Source organism: Centruroides vittatus, unplaced genomic scaffold, assembly GCF_030686945.1.
Source record: "Centruroides vittatus isolate TY-2023 unplaced genomic scaffold, ASM3068694v2 contig_811, whole genome shotgun sequence".
NCBI classification, from domain to species: domain Eukaryota; kingdom Metazoa; phylum Arthropoda; class Arachnida; order Scorpiones; family Buthidae; genus Centruroides; species Centruroides vittatus.
This window is the reverse complement of record NW_027122529.1, coordinates 265,922-287,485: the sequence shown is the minus strand read 5'-3', so window position 1 is coordinate 287,485 and position 21,564 is coordinate 265,922. Positions and strand designations below refer to the sequence as shown.

At 32.5% G+C, this 21,564-nt stretch overlaps 1 protein-coding gene across 1 annotated transcript; it reads left to right on the top strand.

Moving 5' to 3' along the window:
• Window positions 1-1,475: 1,475 nt before the first annotated feature.
• Window positions 1,476-21,305, top strand: KLHL18 (Kelch like family member 18). Its single transcript, XM_067278567.1, has 9 exons — window positions 1,476-1,678; window positions 3,298-3,428; window positions 9,564-9,704; window positions 9,930-10,128; window positions 12,058-12,355; window positions 15,029-15,251; window positions 19,126-19,230; window positions 20,424-20,535; window positions 20,610-21,305. Exons 1-9 carry the CDS (start codon window positions 1,574-1,576, stop codon window positions 20,988-20,990), a joined length of 1,695 nt encoding a protein of 564 aa, XP_067134668.1. The 5' UTR covers window positions 1,476-1,573; the 3' UTR covers window positions 20,991-21,305.
• The last annotated feature ends 259 nt before the right edge of the window (window positions 21,306-21,564 follow it).

The following is a 21,564-nucleotide window of genomic DNA, read 5'->3' as shown; positions in this document are numbered from 1 at the left end:
GTACTAGCTCCTATGATAGGAATGTCTTCCAACTGAATCCAATTACTAGCTTTGCCAAAATTTATTTGTTTCTGAATTAAAAGTTCTTTCTGCGCTGCTTTGAACTGGTGTTCTGAAGTGTTATTTTTGCACCTGTTTTGACACGTTCTGACACTGTGAAAAAAACTTAGTTAGGATCACATTGAAATGTGATCCCCAGACCTATTTTATATCCTGTCGACCGACGATCGAAAAAGGGAAAATTTATAAAATGATAAGAGTTTTGTATATAGAACAGAAATTTTTTGTGTTTATGTAAATTTTTCATAACATTCAATTTCCGGCATATTTTGTAATATGAAAAATTTTTTAAGTATCACTTAACTTCACTGTTTTTAAATGCAAATAAAAATATCGAGATTCCAAAATTTTAATTTTCTAAAAGATGAAAATATAATGATCAGGTGATACTCTAACATTAAAAAATTATTTCGGTTTTAAGACGAATTCCATGAAAACAATATGCAAAAGTAGGCATCGACGAGATTCGAATTCGTAATCGCCTGTTTTTAAGAACGTTTTCTTTATTTGTTATTGTGTGATTTTCGAAAACGCCGAAACTAAACCGTACTCGCACCTGTTTCAATCATATCGAACTATGCCGCCAAATTAATACCTTGTCGCTCATCGACGAATATTGAAGAGGAAAGAGGAAGCGATGACAGATCACCACATCCTTTATATCTACTAAGTTCAAAGGGTATAGGGTATACAATTAGTGTGGGGACACAAGTGAAAAGGAAATGGCATAAAACATACACAGACAACCAGCACTCTGGTTAATGGTATTTTAAATTGTTATTAGACTTCGTAAGATGGGGTTGCTATAAGACGCCCTCTTAGTGCCCATTGGGCATAAAAGGGCCTCTTATAGCAAGCCCATTATGGGATGGCCGAATGGCCGAGCGGTCAAGGTGGCAGCCTACCACTGTGGGGACCCCGGATCCGAACCGGTCGAATAATCCCCAGGAATTTTTCGGGGGTGGTCCGTTCGGATATGTCGGGCCCCGTCCCTCACCACCCGGTCGCTCCATTGTGGGCCTGGCCGAACCCATAATGGGCCTATTAAAAGAGGCCCTCTTAGTGCCCACACGGCGGAAAGAATTTTAAAAAAAAAGCCCATTATCGGTTCGACCAGGCACACAATGGGGCGGCCGGAAAGTGATGGACGGGACTTCGACCCGAAAAATTCCTCCGGTTTTTTTGACCCGTTCGTATACGATTCCGGTTCCCCCAGAGCGGCAGGTGTCCACTTTAACTGCTCGGCCATTCGGAAACATTTCGAATCTCCATAATTTCATTTAAGAACTAAATAATGCTGATTATTACTTTTATTATTTTATTAATATTATTTATCATTTAGAAATGCTATATTTATTTAATAATTAAACAGTAAACGACGTTTTTTATTTTGATAATTACGGCGTAAGAGCTGGCAACACTTATTCGTCGGGCGCGATCATATGTAGTTTGTTGTTGTTTGTTACTGTCAGAAACAACTGAAATTGTTTTGTGAAAAATTAGTAAATTTAAAATGACCGATTGCTTCGAATTTTACCAAGAAGACTTACCTTTGATATCTTTCCCCGTTATCGAAGAAATCAGACATTTAGGCAAATTATGCGATGTAGCCTTAAAGGTAAATGATGTTAAATGGCTTAAAGGAAATAAATTTAGGAAAATTACCAACAAACAGTTATTTTTAAGTAAAATACAACAAAACAAACATTAATGTAGAAAATCTGTACGTAACAATACAACTGTATGAAATTGACATGTTCTCTGTTGACGTCACAATTTCTCTTATTTGTTAAACTAATCAATTACTTAGTTTGATCATTCTGTTTATTATCATGTACAGAAAATTGCAGTTTATAAACATAAAAAGGATTATTTTTAGCTTTTCACTGGGGAGTATTTATTATCTTAATGCACACTTGTGTCTTGTGTTTGTCATGATAAAACCCACCCTTTCTCTAAAGTCAATATTTATATATAAAGAAATTAATAATTTTTAATTCAGATTAACTGATAAAAGAGAATTCTATAAAGAACCTGGTTGGGGTAATAACAATGCTTATTAATAACTTATGATGAAATATTTTCTCCTATTTGTTTTATAAAAATATTACAAGGAATTTTTGATGCTGAATTCTGAAATTGTAATTACATTTTCCCTGTGATGATGATATTTTTCGTGTCACAGAAAATGTTAGATCACTTGAATATTGTACACCTTAGAGGATCAAGTGATCTCAATTTATAAGGATCAATTCTATATGAAATTTATCAATCTGTATAATAAGGTAAAAATTTTGAATTGAAATCACATAACCTCCCATCCAGACTGGAAGTTCGTATATATTTAATTGGGGCCTTTGATCCCTAAGCTTTCTGTATAGGTTTCAATTTTCATCTATCTAACTCCATTCTTGAGATTAACGAAAGACAGACAGATGACAGTGGGAATGTATAGGTCTGAAAATGCAGACCTATGCATTTTCATTGTCATTATCATTTGATCATCCTTTTCTAATCAGCTTCTTTACATTTATTCCAATTAAAGCATGTTTGTTTTATTTCTTTAAATTATCATTTTTCAAAGTACCAAACACTGGTAGGCATAGATATTTTTAAAGATAATTATGCTCACTACGTGGACTCAAAAAGGTTTACCATCCCTGATCTAGGTCGTTATTGAATGGTAAATAGCAACCATCGAAAAAAACCGAGAACAGAATTAAATATACGAAAATCAAAACCAGATATGAAAAGCTTAGGTGCCAGTGGTCCTAATTCACTATATATGAACTTCTGGTTTGGACCAAAGGTCACATGATTTTTTAAATTAAAATATAAATAAAAATTGCACCCTGGCATTTCACAATAATATACATTTGATTTTTTAACTTGTTATAGTTTATTTGATCCTAATTTTCATTTAAATTATATATTTTCTATAATATATTGCAGTGTTTACAGTAGTAAAGTTGTTATAAGTCACAAGTAAATACAAATCTTATTATTGTATTTATTTTTGCAGAAAGTCTGCATTTAATGTTTTCATAAATAACGTATGCAATAAAAATTTTATTACATATATTTAATTTCTCTAGTCTTTAATGACAAATGAGTCACTTCACATGAAATAAAATTATATTATGTTATATTTATATTACATAATTTGTAGCTTTAGTTTATGTGCTATAATTGATCACGTTTGGAAAGATTAGTAATGAAGTCATTATTTATTTTTAGGTTGACAACATAATCTTTTCGGCACATAGAATTATTTTAGCGGCAACTGTCCCATATTTTCATGCTATGTTCACTCATGACATGATAGAAAGCAAGCAAAAAGAGATAACTATTCAAGGTATAGATGCAGGGTAAGCAACAACATTTTATTAATTACATTAGTAAAAATAAATATAACAATTTTTAACATCTGTTCATTTTTGATTGCATTTATTGATGCTTATACTGATTATGGCGAACCTATAGCATGTGTTCCCAAAATGGCTCATTGGGAGAATCAACCAGCTTGTAGCACGTCATACGGTTACGGTTTATCACCCATCTTGTTTTAATAATTTTTTCAGTTTATCATTTGATCATCGTTTTTTAATCGACTTTTTTACATTTATTCCAATTAAAGCATGTTTGTTTCATTTCTTTAAATATCATTATTTGAAGTACAAAACTTCGGTATGCATAGATATTTTTAAAGATAATTATGCTCACTACATGGCACATGGACTCAAAAAGGTTTATCATCCCTGATCTAGGTCATTATTGTATGATAAATCTCTGATGCACAACTAATCCTAAACTTTAATAATTTTGTGTCTGTGTAAAAAGGTTATCTGACATGATTCTTTTATAATTTAAATTGATATTTCCATTTTAAATTCAATTTCGTGTACAACTTTGATTCATTCAAATTTTGGAGACGTTTCTAAATCATTGGAATTGGGTACCATTCTCTAAGAGCAGTTTGAACGACAGATTTATTTGCATGTCCCAAGCCCATTCTCTATTTTTTGTCTTTCTTTGTACTTCTTTCTGAGTTTTCTTTTCTCTAGTGACTGGCTAGATCTTTGTTATAAAAGTCTTAGAATTTTCAACGGATTTTTATTCCTGTATGTGTAAAAAGTTTCTTAGAAGCTTGAAAACGTAAAAAGAATATTTTATCCACGATGTTACAAGCAGACCCCAAATCAATAATCATTTGTACTTTAATTCATCTTAGAATAACATCCATTTTCTTTGTTTCCCCAATATCCTCCAACATTAATGCTGAAAGCATAACACTCTTTCTTTTCTGAGGCTTTTTGACTTCTTATTTTCTTTTATTAAGTCATTCTCAAATTGTCTGATATGTCTCCTCATATCTTTATTTAAATCTTTTGTTATATTAACTTTAGATCTTCAAGCTATTTTTAAATGTTTTCTTTTTTTTTCACATATTTGTTGCAGATCTATGAAAATACTGAGCAATTCTTATCCTGCTACATATCCAGTGCGATTGCATCAATAACATATCTGTATAAAATGTTTTCAGAATTATTTTCATTTACTCTTCCCATTTTTGCACCATCCCTCCACGTGGTTTATTGTCTGATTTTCTAACTGTATCATTATCATTTGTGCTTGCTTATCAGACATTTTCCATAGTCATACTAATTCCATAGCTCTTTATAATGTCAAACCTGTGCCTTTCTTTAGCAGCTGTTGTTGTAAATTGTTCGACAAACCTCAATAATCTAATCATTTCATTATTATAGTCATTTAAAGCAGAATTATTTGTTGGCTGCTTTAATGTAATCACAAATTGATTACCATCTCACCTAAATTTTGTGTCAAAATATGAAAAATAAGCATTTTGTGTGGCAAAAATGTTTTGTTATTTTATATGCATTTTCTTTAAACTCCTGTATATTTAATGTGTATTATATGCAATGGCTCCTTCAGGATTTAATTTTGGGGAGAGCCAAGTTGAATGGATAAAAAAGTTTTTATGCAAATTTAGTAAAATTCCCATCTTATGTGACTGCTAATTCATAAGTAGTATAGAAATAGAAGACAACACAATATAAATAAACAAAACATAATTTTAATTAAGGAAAGATTTTTGGAAAATTTTCTAGTGTTTATAAAACATCCCAAGAACCCAATGTGTTAATAATCATCCAACCATCAGCCAAATTAATCAGCCAGAAATTATGCTACGAATATTAATTAGAAATTACGTGACTAGAGCATTAACGTCTACCTCTAATTGTTCTTTACATGTCGCTTTATTATTCCTCAGAAAGAGAAACTGTTATACTTATCTTAAATTTTATATTAATGTTGGCTAGCTGGGATATTTTTCTGTAGGTACTGTAGAGAACCTGTTAAAGATGTCTTATATGGCAAGTTGTTTGCTCTCAGTAGAATTGACCGGTGTAAGATAATTCTGGATGAGGCTCTTGATGAGATTGTCAAGTAGTCTAGGGCAGTGGCAATGCACTTACTACGTTGGAACTCTACCTGGAATGCATATCAGAATAATGAGTAAAAGCACTTTTTATAAGTGCTCTGAATGATGCTATCTTGTAAACAAATGGATCATGGAACATTGGTGGAATGAATAAAGGGTTGCACATGTTCTTTCTGTGGTCATTTGTGGTGAGAGATCCATTGCGTATGGTGATTAGGCTATCCAGGAAGTGTACTTGGAAGATTCTTCTTTGTTCAGAATGGAGCAGTAAAGATGGTTGTCGGGAATTTCTGGAATGGTGGTTTGTGGTTCAAAATAATTAAATTGTCATCAACATATCTGGTATACTGTATGATGCCATCTTCAAAAGTAGGGAGGCCTTCTGTTCTAGTCATTGTACTACAACTTCACACAGGGTACCAAAAATTGGACTACCCATAGGACCGCTTCTTGTCTGAAGATAAGTGATCCCTTCAAAAGTAAAATGCTATATGACATATGATATTGGCCAAGTCCAATATAGAAGATTGTTGCTTACTTGCTTGGGGGACAGTGGCAAGGAGAAAGTCATGTAACTCGCAAAAACACCGTTTAATTTTAATTGATTGAAAAAGTGATTGAAAGTCACAAACTGTGAAATAAACAATACCTTGATTGTTTAAGTTGAGTAAACATTGGAGTAAGGATTCTGCACTGGTGGAGATGTCACCAGTACAGAAGCCTTAATGATTTTTTAAATTATAAAGATAATTTTTGTTAAAATAACTTATTTGTATATTCTAATACTGAAATTAAATTTAGTTTGGTAGTTTTTGATATTGACACTTCTATTATTTACTGAATATCTGCTGTTTACTTGCATTTATACTGTTTTACTTGTATAAATCTAAAGTAATTTTGTAGGAGATGGATGCTGATATTATATAATATGGTCTGCTATTTATATTTTGATATATTTTTATTTTGAATTATTATATATATTAACTGAAAATATTTATTGTTCAATATTTTTTACTATTTACTTGTATTTATAAATAAATAAATAAATATATTTATATATATATATATATATATATATAAATTATTACTGAAGAATTTGATAAATTATTCTATACATATATATTTATAGAACACCACAAACAACCTTTGTTATATTGGGACCTTGAATAAGTTCTTGCTGTTTTTTCGTAAAAATTAATGCTTTATTTAAAAAAAGTCATACAAAACATGTTACTGAAAGTATTGTCCATCACTAGCCACTACTTTCTCCTATCGTTCTGGCAGTATTTGAATTCCCCGTCGGAAAAATGATATGTCTTTTGAGGCTATCCAAGAATCAACCCAATTTTTGGCATCTTCATAAGAATGGAAGTGCTGCTCAGCCAGGCCATGTGTCATCGATCGGAACAAGTGATAATCGGAAGGGGCAATGTCTGGTGAATACGGCGGGTGGGGTAGGACTTCCCATTTAAGGGTTTCCAAGTAGGTTTTCACCGGTTGTGCAACATGTGGCCGAGCATTGTCATGTTGCAAAATCACTTTGTCATGTCTCTGCACGTACAATGGCCGTTTTTCTTTTAATGCTTGGCTCAAACACATCAATTGTAGTCGATAGCGATTTCCTGTGATGGTTTCATTCGGTTTGAGCAGCTCATAATAAACTACACCTAGCTGATCCCACCAAATGCAGAGCAGAAGCTTTGAGCCATGGATATTCGGCTTTGCCGATGATGTTGATGCATGGCCAGGCTTACCCCATGATTTTCTACGCTTAGGATTATCGTAGTGAATCCACTTTTCATCCCCAGTCACGATACGATGCAGAAAACCTTTCCTTTTCTGCCGTTGAAGCAGCTGTTCACATGTGAAAAGACGCCGTTCGACGTCTCTCGGCTTCAACTCGTACGGCACCCAATGTCCTTGCTTTTGAATCATTCCTAATCCTTTCAAACGTTTTGAAACTGTTGTATGATCAACTCCTAATGATTCTGCAAGTTCAGCTAGCGTCTGACATGAGTCTTCATGAAGTAATGCCTCCAATTCCTCGTCTTCAAACTTTTTCGGTGCGCCAGAACGTTTTTTATCTTCAATGTCAAAATCATTATTTTTGAAGCGTCTAAACCAATCTCTGCATGTTGTTTCCGACAGAGCATGGTCACCGTAAGTCTCAACAAGAATTCTGTATGCTTCAGATGCAGATTTTTTAAAAATAAAATAGTGCAATAAAATTCCCCGCAAATACTCTTTTTTTGGCACAAAATGCGACATTTTTAACATCACGAGAAAAAAAGTTGTTAACACTTCGGCAAAATGACATATACTGATTTTCAAGGTCGCTTATTGTACTTCCTTACAGATGCGTCACCATCTAAAAATACACACACACAGTTCTAGTAACGCCCCCTGCTGTAAAACAGCGAGAACTTATTCAAGGTCCCAATAGTAATATATTTAATATAATTTCAAAAATATTTTGACAAAAATTTCGATTACGAGGATTTTCTTCAGGTCAATTTCTAAATTTGGAATGCATTGAAGAACAAGATATAAATTTAAAAATTATTATGTAACATCTTAAAATAGAAAATATAAAGTAAAATATAAAAATATTTATAAAAGATTTAAATATGGTGCGAGTGTAGATCCATGCTGGAATAACATGGCTAGAGATACATCTTCAGGCGAGATAGTTTGTTATCAAATTCAAAATGTTTGTGATGCTTTATCCACTGAAGAGGCCCTGTTATAGCCAGGGCAGAATGCATTTGGAGGTAATATTAAATAAAGTTCGTTGCTTGTTAGAAGAATGTTGTAGTCTATAGTTTTTAATTAAGTCTCCTTGAAAATCGATGAAGGCTGAGAAGGGTAATTTCTTGTGGTTGCTTTTTTGAGAAGGTTTTAAAGTATTTTAATTTTTCTCTTTTTTTAAAATATAATGTTTTAACTTATAACGTAAAATATACAAATGAAAAGAAGTTTGATAATGTATTTTGTACTCATTAACACATATAAGAATTAAAATTAATGAACTCTATGAATATTTCATGTAATTGTAAAATTGCATAGTAGCATTTAAATTATAATCAGTAATCTCAGTTTATTGTAAAAGTACTGCCGAGTATATGAGAGGTGTTTGTCTTCATTTTTTCTTATTCTATATATTTATTGATATTCATAGAAATATAATGTGTTTTTAAATAACACATTCAGTAGACCCCCCTATAACACGGTAGATAAGTTCCGTGTTATATGAATCCGTGTTGTACGAGTCACTTAAATACACGAGCCAATCGGCTCGTGTATTTAAGTGACAAGCATTTAAACGGAACTTATCTACCGTGTTATAGGGGTGTCTACTGTAAGTAAAATAACTTCAGATTCTATACTAATTTGTCTCAACATTTTCAAATCACGTATAATTTTTTGGGAATAATCCATATAAACTATGCTATAAACAAAAATTGGAGGATTACTTACCGAGTGTGCACCGTTTGACGACGCCATTGGTTAAGCTTGTTTTCGTCGCGGAGTGGCTCGTCGAACAACGAATGCCTGTTTCCCGATCAGCGAATTTTTCGCAGAAAAATAACTTAACTTTGGAGACATCATTAATAGAAATATAATTTTTATGGCCATTGAATAATAAATGATTTTTAGTAGGTCCAGTGCTCATTTAAACTCAATGCTTTGTACAATATCTGCAATTGATCCAGATTCGACCAATCCTGTCACAACACGAGACGGCGATGACGTTTTACCTTGTTATATGAGTCTCTTTTAGCGTGTTATACAAACACGATCGCAATTTTTTCACCGTGTTATATGAATACGTGTTATCGGGGGTCTACTGTACTGCGTATGCTATTTTTAATCTCAATTTGTTTTAAGTTAACACACCTTTAGAAATTTGATTCAAAAGAAGTGTTTTGTATATATCAAAGTAGTAAAATATCACAAGTCTTTTCAGTTATTCATTTTTAAGTGATTTATTAAAGTAAGAAATATTTTTATTATTTAAACTATTATTTTCTTTTTCTAGAGCATTGGAATCATTGATTGATTTTGCTTATAGTGGAAAAATACGAATAAATACTGTAAACGTTCAGTCTTTACTTGTTGGCGCTTCTTTCCTGCAATTGCACAAAGTTCGTGAAGCTTGCTGTGAATTTTTGAAGAAAAGGTGAATATGAAAATATTTATTTGAAATCAAGTCTTTAAAAATATATTTATTATTACTTCTAAACGTAATAATTCACGTTTACAGTTTTGTAAATTTTATTAAAAGTAGAGTTATGATGAATTCTTTTTTCAGAAATATCAAAACAATTTTTACTCAAGTTAATAATGATACATGCATATGAATTTAAATAATTGAATTGTAGAAATATATATATATATTTTTTAGATTGCATCCTCACAATGTATTAGGAATTAGGACCTTTGCCGACACTTTAGGTTGCACCTCTCTAGTAGAAGCCGCAAATCGTTTTATTCAGAAACATTTTGTTGAAGTAGCACATTCCGAAGAATTTCTATTGCTACAGTTTTCAGATGTACAAGAAATTATTTCTAGAGATGAGATTCATGTAATGAGTGAAGAACAGGTAAAAGTTTAAGTTTGTCACTATTGTTCTTCATCTTTTGTATTTTTTATTGACATTAAAATTATTAATTTGATAAATATGTAATTTGTGACAATAAGGTATTTCATCTGCATTTTTTGTGTGTTGGATTATAGATGGAAAATCATGCATATATTTAACTTATATGTATCAGAAAATAGTTTTATGATAGATATTATATTGCTTTCAATTACTGATATTATTACTAATACATGAAAGAAACTAAATATGTCTTCACATCTTCGTCCTGTGTAATTGCCAGGAACAAATTGATGACTTGACATAACAGTGATGTGAAGAAGCAGCATATTTAGTTTCTTACGTGTATTTTTAATTTGTAAAATACCATTAACCATTTTATTTGATAGTTTTACTATCTCATAAAACTGTATGTATCTACTAAATACCAATAAAGCAAAAAATCAGCAGTTTAAACTTGTAGTTTAATGTAAATGTGAATGTTTACAGTTTTCTTAAACAATCATCTTTAGGTTTACATAATGTATTCGGTCACAGACCGTTTCAACCCGTTTCTACAATATATTAATAAAATATTTTTAAAGACATACCGGTATATATTAAAGAAGTTATAATGTTTTTGTTTTTTTATTTATTATACATGTATTGATTTATTCCAAAATTGATGTTGAAAGAATTATGTTTAAAATATTTTAGGAAAGGAGTTATATACAGGAATATCTTGTAACAGTTACATAATTTTGAAATTATCTATTTTTTTTTTTATTAATAGTTAATTTGATTTTATCATCTCTATTTCATATGTGACTGCAGGGTCAGCACCACATTGCTGATTCCGCGTCAGGACGACACCACTGTGTCTTTTCCGATTGACACTGAAGCTGTGAGGGCTGTTTATTTCTGTTTGTATTAGATTACGTGTGCTGTTGCCTTCATAGGCAGTTGGATATGGGATGGAGAAGGTTTAAGAGACAGTGTGGCAGAAGAAAAGCACTCGGAAACAAGTTAAAGAAAACAAATACCTGCTTATTTAATAGAGGATATGCATTATTTCATTAGTGAGGTAACAGAATCACAACACAAGTTGCTATGCAAGAAAAAGAGAGTTTACATTGGATTGTACATTGAGATAAATACCTCATGGATTGTCCTGTTGAAACATTCCAACTATGAGGGTTTGTCTTTGGTAATAAGATTGTGCAGACAATTTGCCGATAGGAACTGTTCAGAAATAGGTGATATCCAGGCCAGAGAATTGGCAATATCTGTTAGCAGAATAGGTGATATCTTTGTCATGAAAGATAATATCCATTACCGGAGTAGGAGATATAGGAGGTACAGAACTAACTAACCCATTTGAGACACTGGTGTTGACTGCTTAAATTGGCAGCTCATTGTTATTTTAGAACATTAGAATATGAACAGGAGGTTGAAAGGTTGCAGGAAAGCATCAATCTTGACGCTGAGAACATGTAAGAAGAAACACTCTCAAGTACGAAAGTTGACATATATCCGCTGCTGATAAAGTCCTCTTGAATTTAGTCCAGTTTTTTACACATATATTTACTGTATTTTACGGACTATAAGACGCTACGGATTATAAGACGTACCTTAATTTTTAAGCAATTTTTTTAAAAAAAACACCTATAAGACGCTACGGACTATAAGACGCACCTGAATTTTGGAGGCAATTTTTTGAAGAAAAAAATGCGTCTTATAGTCCATAAAATACGGTATATATTCCTACACAAATGTATGTATTAATGTAAAATGCATATTTCTATGTCATTCTGTAGCAATATATTACATGTAAAATAAAATGAACTGTGAATTTACAAACTTACATGTTAGTATTAAATTAAACAAATTATAAAATATAAATTTTTGTGTAAAAATTCATTATTCAGTTTTTATTTTTCATAAAAATTTTAGATATTTGAAGCTGTGATGATTTGGGTAAAAAAAAATATTGAGGAAAGGTCTGAATTGTTGCCGGAACTGTTAACGAAAGTTAGAATGCCATTACTCACTCCTCATTACTTAACCGATCGTGTCGCTACCGAGGAACTTATAAGAACGTCTCATAGATGTAGAGATCTTGTGGATGAAGCGAAAGATTATCATCTTATGCCTGAAAGAAGACCGCTTCTCCAGAGTTTCAGAACGAGACCACGTTGTTGTCCCGATATAGTTGGATTGATTTATGCTGTAGGTGGACTTACAAAAGCAGGTAAATTAGTTTTAATTATGTTTTTAAGATTAGATGAGATAGGTATTTGTTAACTTTTGTGGGGCTATTAACCATTAAACCGTATGGTTCTATATTCTAATATATGCTTAGAAACTAAGATCAGAGGGACTTCTAGTTAATGTATAAGAACAATAATTTTTACTTCATTTATTATATAGCTATCACTTACAAAAGTTTATAGAATAAAAGTGTGTATTATTGTAGTTACACTTTAATATGAATGATTTATCTCATTTTGAAGTTAAATGCTAAAAAGTAATACAAACAAATAACTTTTTAATACCTGTTATTATTATAAACTTTTCATGAAAAATTGTATACAGGTTTGTCTTTGATAATGCAAAATCTTGATTAATGGGGTACTACTATATATATATGTATATATGTCCAAAAACTAAGCATAATTGTTCAATCCATAGAACAGAAATAAACAAAATAAATAGCAGAAATTGTTTGTAAATATTTCCAAACAATGAAAATATCTGGAATGTAGTCAAAAGTTTTTTTATTATAAATTTATGCAAAATATGCACGTTCCATAGATGTAACAATAGCATGGCATTGTTTCTGTTGTGATTCGCTCATCAAGGACAGTTTGTTACTGTTTTACTTTATGATACTGACAGTGCCATATACCACAAAGATGCCAAAGAGGATTTTATGAAAGGAAGAATTATTGCAAGACTAGAACAAGACCAAACACAGAAATGAGTGTTCAGGATACTGAATGTGTCACAGATCACCATATCTAGGGTTTGGTCAGATTTCAAATAATTAGTGATATATATCAACCAGAAAGTGGACATTTTACAGTAACCCATGCCTGAATAGGATCTGTATTTTACATTAACAGTATGTTGTATCAAAAGAATGTTTAGTAAGTAGTTCTAAGCTGAACTGCCTACATTCATTAATGATAGTTCCATGACAGTGTGTGTACAAGAGGCTTCAGCTTTTTTCACCCAGTTTACTGCATTCCATTGGTCCCTGTTCACAGAGCCTGTTTAAGATGGTGTCAATAACATCAATATTAGACTGAATTAATAGGGCAATGTTTTATTTATTGATAAGTCCATTTACAGTCTACAGATTGGAGTAGAATCTTGAGAAAGTGAAAAACCCAAAACAGTCCCACAAATATTGCAGAAAAAGACCAGGTTTTAGGTGGTAATATTATGGTCTGGAATGGTATTTTGTTTAATGGCTCATTGAACTATGGTTTTGTCAGGAGTAACATTATTGCAAGAAGATAATGAGACAAGGTTTTCGAATCCTATGTGACACTTTTCTGAGATGTTAGGGATGCAGATTTCATTTTTGAATGATGGAAATATCTGGGCACATCGGGCTGCATTTGTTAATGACTTCTTAGTGAAGATACTCATATACTCATCACATTGCCTGCCCAGCAAGATCTCCAGACCTAAATCCAAAAGAATGTGTGAGATGCTGTAGGCCAGGGATGGCGAACCTTTTTGAGTCTGCATGCCGTATTGTAAGCATACTTAGCTTTAAAGATGTTAATGCATGCCAATGTCTTAGACTTCGAATAATGATATTTAAAGAAATTAAACGAATACGCTTTAATTCGAATACAGGTACTTCTCACTTTACGACCTATCTGCTTAATGACCACTTGCACTTACGAGCAATCGAGTTTCAACCTGCAATTTGGGGAATCCCCTTTCTCAGCTTGAGTGTCGATTAGTGGCGAATGGTGACATGCGCACTAAGCGTACTATAATTGTCTTATAGTACTATAATAGGCTAATAGCGTACTATAATAGTCTTTTTATGAATAAATTTGAAGTTTGTTGCATAATTTGTATAATTTTACAACGATCCTATATTCCCGGCGCAAGCTCCTCGCTTATCGACCAATTTGCTTAATGTTGTAGTCACCAGAACGGAACTCGGTCGTAAAGTGAGGAGTACCTGTAAATGTAAAAACTCTGAAAAAAAAGATGATCAGGTGATAAACAGAAAGGATGATTGAAGAAAACAGAAATCGTATGATACATTACGTGCCAGATGATTTCTCTTACGTTCCACTTTGGGCACACGTGCCATAGGTTCGCCATCCCTGCTCTAAGCAGACATGCTGCATCCTGTCAGTCTTCACCAAGAATACGCTTGGAGCATCATAATGCTTTTGTTTAAGAATGGACTTTGCTTCTAACAGAGTTGATAAATATTGTAATGATTATCATGAATCAAGAGCTGTGCATTGCAAGATGCAATCACATATATTAATCACTTTCTGTGCAGAAAGATTTATGACAGTGGTTATTATTTTTTAATTAACATAATTTAAATTAAAGCTTTGTTTTTCGATTACTTTCTTACATAAAAAATGCAATGTTTTGCTTATATGTTAAGTTTCATGCTGTTCTGATTAGTACTTTGAGATATAAGCCAAATTAAAGCTTATGCATATTTTTTACATTTGAATGTATATTTTATGTTAAATATCTTATTAAATTATTGGATTTATATTTATATAACCAATAATTTTGATGATTATATTATTAATTTTTAAGATAATAATTTATTTTTTCATATTATGCTTTTCTCGTTAATTAAAGATAATTCATACATATTTAGAATTGAAGATTTAAAATAAATTTTATAAATTGACATTCTATTTCAAAGGTGATTCATTGAGTACAGTGGAAGTTTATGATCCAAAAGTGGAGAGATGGCAGATGGCAGAAGCCATGACCATGTTGAGAAGTCGTGTCGGTGTTTCCGTTATGCATAACAAACTGTATGCTATTGGCGGCTACAATGGCAGCGAGAGACTCAGCACCGTTGAAGTCTTTGATCCTAATTCCAGAACATGGAGTAAAGTCGCATCTATGAATTGTAAAAGAAGGTAAGAGTAATCAGTTTTGATGTTTTATATTTCTTTATCTTTTTAAAGTCAGAAATGATTTTTAATCATATTCTGACTTTAAAAAAGAACAGGAAAATATGGAATTAAATGATGTTTAGTGCTCGAATGAAATAATCAATAACATATTTCAATATAAAAAAAGTTTAGGGTTTCTACATTAACTGATCAATTACACTTTAAATCATGGTAACTTTAATTGATTAAAATGAAAGTAAGATACAATGTCATGCTTATAAGAATTGAAAAAGTTGGAAAATAATTTTATTTAAACAGAATAATAAATTATTAAATATTTATTTAGTAATTTATTTATTTAGTTTCAAATGTTTTTTGTTTCATCCAGTGATTTGCTGCTTATTACTTTTTATTATGCTGTTTATTTTTAAAATTATGAAGTGGCAGCAGGGGGACCAACAGAGAGTGAGGTTCAGAAGAGTATTAGCGTGAGAACACAGTCCCTTGCCATCTTGTGCAATTACATTCATGATTATGAGATCTTTTAAGGTTGAAAGTAGTGGAAAAGAGTTTTGCTTAGCTTGAACAAATATTGTCTACTGTAAAATAATTAGCCAGTTAAGAATATATGTTTGTTTATTTCATGAAGGATTTGTTTAATATTATGACCTAATACTTTGTCAGTCTTTCTCTTGCTTTGATGATGGACAAAATGATATTTTTCTGATATAATCTAGTGACACATTGAGGTACCAGACATTTATGAGTGCTTCATGAGGTTGGCCAGTGTGTCTAAGACTGCTTATCTGCAACAGCTCTGCCATTTGGTTCCAAAAACTTTTGATAGGTTCAGATCTGGGCTGTTTCCTGACATGCAGGTATTATAATGAAATGCTTGGAAACTTAATTTTTCACTGGAAAAATTCAGAAAAATAACATTGAATTATTTTTAGGGAAAGTTTATTGGAATTATTATTTAGCTTTGTGGCATAAAGGAGAATCTCCTCAAAAGATGCATTCATTAATCTTTCCAAAATGATCAGAAATTATAGATACTATGCATAATGTAAAGGTGTGTCTGTATACTTGTGCATCCACCGAATGTTTATAAAATATAGTTGGTCAACTCCTTAGAAATATTGCTCTAAATCATCTGACATATAGGATATTTTCAAACAATTCAGGTGGAATTCTTCATCTTGTTGTCTCCCAGAATATACTTGTCATTTAGCCATGAAGATTAAATTTTGACTTATCTGAAAATGTAACTTCCTTCTATTTTTCTTCAGACCATTTGGAATGTTTCTTGATCTATTGAAGCTGCTTTATTTTTTGTTTTTACCACAATAGGCTTTCTGGGTGTTTAGAATAATCTTATCCTAATGGTTACTGAACTTATTTTTATGCCAGTCTATTCTTCCCCAGTCAGCTTTCACATCTGTAGATGAATAATGTTAGTTTTTAAGACATAAGTACTTCAAACTTCTAGAGATTACTATTTTTCATCCACATTTGTCCTGGCTACAGACATGTTTCAGACCCTTACACAGCAATCAAGACACTGCGGAATGATTATAGAGCTGGTGAAAGGAACGGCGAAACTAGATTGAGGCACTTCTAGTGGCAACGCCAGGGAAACAGAATCGGGGCTACAAAGGCGGCACCTGCTTCTCCTTTTCAAAGCGAACAAATAATGTTTCTTAGAAGGCAGTGTGGTTTTGAAGCAATATTTACCGAAACTCTGAGAAAAAGTAATTTAATAAAAGGAGAGAAACTGTTCAAATGTGGACATGTTTCCAAGCTAATGGAGATTTCCTTGGACAAGAACACAGATCCAAACGTGAATCGAGGTTCAACTGTCATCACTGGAGATGTTGTTGGTTATATATTGATACTGTTTGGTTATTAGGTTTAGGTAATAGCTTTTTACAATAAATATTACTTTTAGTATCCACATCATTACACAACTTTTCACAAAATAAGACTGCAATATTATCTGTATTATAAAGTGGTTCTCTTACATCAGTTTGTGTCCCAGTGGCATGTTTGGTGATCATAGGTATTGTTTCAGTGTTCACATCCACGCTGTTACCCTGTTACCCACACTCTCCTCCACCTTTTCTTTCCATCTTGCCTGCCTTAAAAACCTATCAACATTTCTACAACCCCATTTCTTGTAGCATGTTGGAAAAGTTTGGGAACATGTGCTGGATGATTAGGGTGATTAATTTTCCATCCACCTACAAAGTGCTGACTGCAGACTTTCCTGTACTTTGTTGGTTGCCAAGATTTGCTGTCTTCTCTGAAAAGTGCTTTTAATTTTACATATATTTCAATTATCAAGCGACTTTGGTCACTTTTTGAATAATGAATTACTTGCAATGATCTTTAATACTGTTCCACCATTAAGCATTTTTTAAATTTTGTTATTTAATATCAGGATTTTAGATTTAGAAATAAAATAGTTTTGGTATTTTTAATGAGTTATTACTCAATGCACTATGAAAACAATGGGTAGTAATATAAAGTGGACTACATCTATTTACCGCTAAAAAATGCACCCTAACCATTTACAGAGATCATTACAATACCATATGTTTAAATTTCACAGTGATATATACACACACAACTTTAAAAAAATACCTTCAATGAAAGTACGCAAGCAGAATACTTACACAATCCAACTAATTGCAGCCAGCCATTCTCTTTCCTCCCAGGGTATTGTTCATTCGGGAACGAATAAAACTTTGTACCTGATGGTGCAGTAATATAGGTAACACTACAACCGACCACACAACAGTTATTTTTTGTTAAGTTTAACAGTTAAGTTTTGTGTGGCAGAAAGTTGTGGTTCATTATCACAGGAAGAAAACAAGCACCACATTTCAGTACGTATCCAACCCAAAGACGCACGTGTTTTCCCGAAGCAGTTTTCTTTGCCTGCGTGCAGGTTCCATTCAACTCAGTTCCACTAGCTCTATAGTTCAGAAACTATATGATTTATGCAAAACTTATATTTACTCAAAACAACAGCCAGACACTTTTTCTTGGGGATAATTGTAAATAATTTATCATACTATCTAACTCTTCCAACAAAACCTCATTGAATGCAAGAATACTGTTCTGCCTTTTTTACCTCTAATACCCCACCGTTCGCACCGAGCATTTCAATCTAGATTTGTGACCAAGGTCGGTGACTATGCCTTGGTGTGACCTCCTTGGATCGTTTCAATCTCGACTAAAACGAGGTTCAATTGCGATTGACTCGAGAGTTCTTGAAACTAGATCCAGTCATAAGAGAGGTCCCACAATTCCGTGCACACAAGAAAATACAAGATGGCAGCAGAACAAGTGTCAGGCTATCGACAGAGAAATAAAAAAAATACTGTATTTGGAGAGACGATGACATCTGTCTATTATTAGATAAATGGCAAGAAAAAGTACTGTATTTATTTCTAACCAAAACTTTCATTTTGTTTGTTGGTGTTCGTGATGTACCGCATAGTTATGTCAGTTTTATCATCACGTGTAATAGCTGGGTTGTTCTCCAGCAGACTGCCTGTGCAAATAGCATGACGTTCGTCTAGCGACAGTCACAATCCAGATTGTAGGTAAATCGAGATCGAAGTGAGTCGTGGATTGTGTGCGAACATAGTATAAGGATGCAATAAATGATAAAATTGACTCATGCAATGCACCTACTCAGCTAATCACATTATGATGCAATATGCGCTTTTAGTTGCAAATCATAAGTATAATGAACCTGAAAGTGCAGTTTGAACAATATTGTATATTAACTGCAACAATAGTTTAAAAAATATATATTTTTTCTATTTATTATATTAATAAAATTTTAATAAATATTATAATTAAATAATCAATTATAATAAAATTTTAGTGCTGTAGGGGCAGCTTCATTATATAACTGTCTGTACGTTTGTGGTGGTTACGACGGAGTTTCATCTCTCAATACTGTAGAATGCTACAATCCTGATAAAGATGAGTAGGTATATGCTGTATATTTTATAGTAATGCAGTTAAATAAAATAAAGTTTACTTTAGATCTTTTAAAAATATTTTATGGAATCAATATGAAAGGCATTTAATTGTTGTACAGCTCAATTTAAACATTTAAAAATATTTCAGCAATCCTAACTTATTAATAAATATTATACTGTATATTACTGTTTTAAGTATTTTCAAAAAATAATTAGTATATGGATAAGTTAGTAGTTCAGTATACTATTTCCTGTATATTGTTGAAGATTTATGAACAATGTAATGGAGACTCACTAATTCTGCTATGATCCAATAATTTATATACTGGTATATATGGTGTATTAGAAGTTGACTTTTTAAGCATGGGAAATTCTCTCCAAATATAAGGGTTGATTTAATGAAAAACTTTATAGCAGTGGTGAATAAATGGAATTTTGGTGTACCACTTAGGATAACTGCAGAAGCTGGCATAAGTATTTTTAACTAAAGCTTTTGTGCCAGCCAGTGGCTACACTAAACACTTGTAGTTTGTCAAGGGTTTGCACCCCAACAACATGCAGGCCATGTGGAAGTTTCTGAGTTTTCTTTAGGTTGTTACTCCTAAATAGTCACCAGTTTTCCATAGAAAGCTGTAGGAGGTATCCCTAACCCATGTGTTATGTTGCTATATACAAACAAAGTACTAAAGTTTGTGTTTGCTGGATTTTAACAAGAGACTGCAGTACTTCTACTGTTTGCACTTCTGGTCATATTTTGGGCTGATTAAGCAACATTAATCTGATAGAAATTTTCTTACTTATGGTTGTGTGTGAACTTTTGTGGACCTCAGAGAATTTGAATGATGTCATTCCATTAAGCTTGGTTTTTCTCTCTAGAGAAAAATACTGGTCCTTTTTCCAAAATAGATCTTTGCCTGTGGGTGGTAAGTGGTCCTTTTGTTCTACACTCATTCCGAGTTTGCTAGAATCACAACGGGGTGGGGCCTGACATATTCCGCTCAGACTGCCCATGAAAAATTTTTGGAGGGATGCTCACCTGGATTTAACTAGTTATATACAGTATATAGAAATAAATTATTTAATTTGGTTAAAATGCAGTTAACTATTAAATGTAACATTTTACATAATGATAAAATATTTATTAATTTCTAAATTTGGACCATAATTTTAACATTAGAACTTATTCAAAATATTCCAGATGGACTATGGTAACTAGTATGTCCAAACATCGCAGCGCAGCAGGAGTGGTGGCTTTCGAAGGACACATTTACGCATTGGGTGGACACGATGGACTTTCTATCTTTGATTCCGTAAGTATGATTAATGGACTAATTCAGTTTTTATAGTATTAATGAAAGTGGACTCTATCTGTGATTTCTAACAGGTAGAGAGATACGATCCTCAGACAGGTCAGTGGACACCCATGGCACCCATGCTGACGAAACGGTGCAGGTTGGGTGTTTCTACTCTGAACGGCAAGATATATGTGTGCGGTGGGTACGACGGCTCTACCTTTTTGCAAACGGCGGAAGTGTACGATCCGCTGACTAAACAATGGAGTTACATTTCGCCTATGAATGTGATGCGTAGCAGGGTGGCCCTGGTGACCAACTGTGGGAAACTTTATGCCATAGGAGGATACGACGGGGTGTCAAACCTGAGCACGGTTGAAGTGTACAATCCCGAACTAGACCAATGGAGTTTCGTGGCTTCTATGTGGGCGCACGAGGGTGGGGTAGGCGTGGGAGTGATACCCGTTTTATAAATTTTGATAGAATATGCATAAAATTTAATTAAAAATTCAATTTTTTTAAAAATATCGAGCATAAAATTATGTTGTTCGATATTTTTTCGGATATTAAGCTACTACATCGATTATAAATAATTTCACCATAATGAGTATTGTTAAATATTTGTACATTGTTATAGGTATTTAAATATATATATATATACATATATAAATCATGCTATATATTAAATATGAACAACAAATCTATATTCGTACATTGTTCACATTTAATATATTGTTAATTCGATTGTAGTTTCTCTTCAAGTGCAATATTATTATATTTTTGTTGTCTAATAAATAATTGTAAGACAAATTTGTTTCATTGTCATTTGGATCAAAGTATTTATTTACTTGTAAACAAAACTAGTAACATCAGAACTGAGGAAAACCACTTGCCTAAGAGATCTGTTGGCTTGATACAGTATAAGAAAATAATACAGAGATTTTATTTTATAATTTATGTTACAATGTTTTATATGGTTACTTAACACATGCGTGTTCAAAACTTAAGGAGGAACACAATTCCTAGCGGCGACAGCTAGAAAGTCAG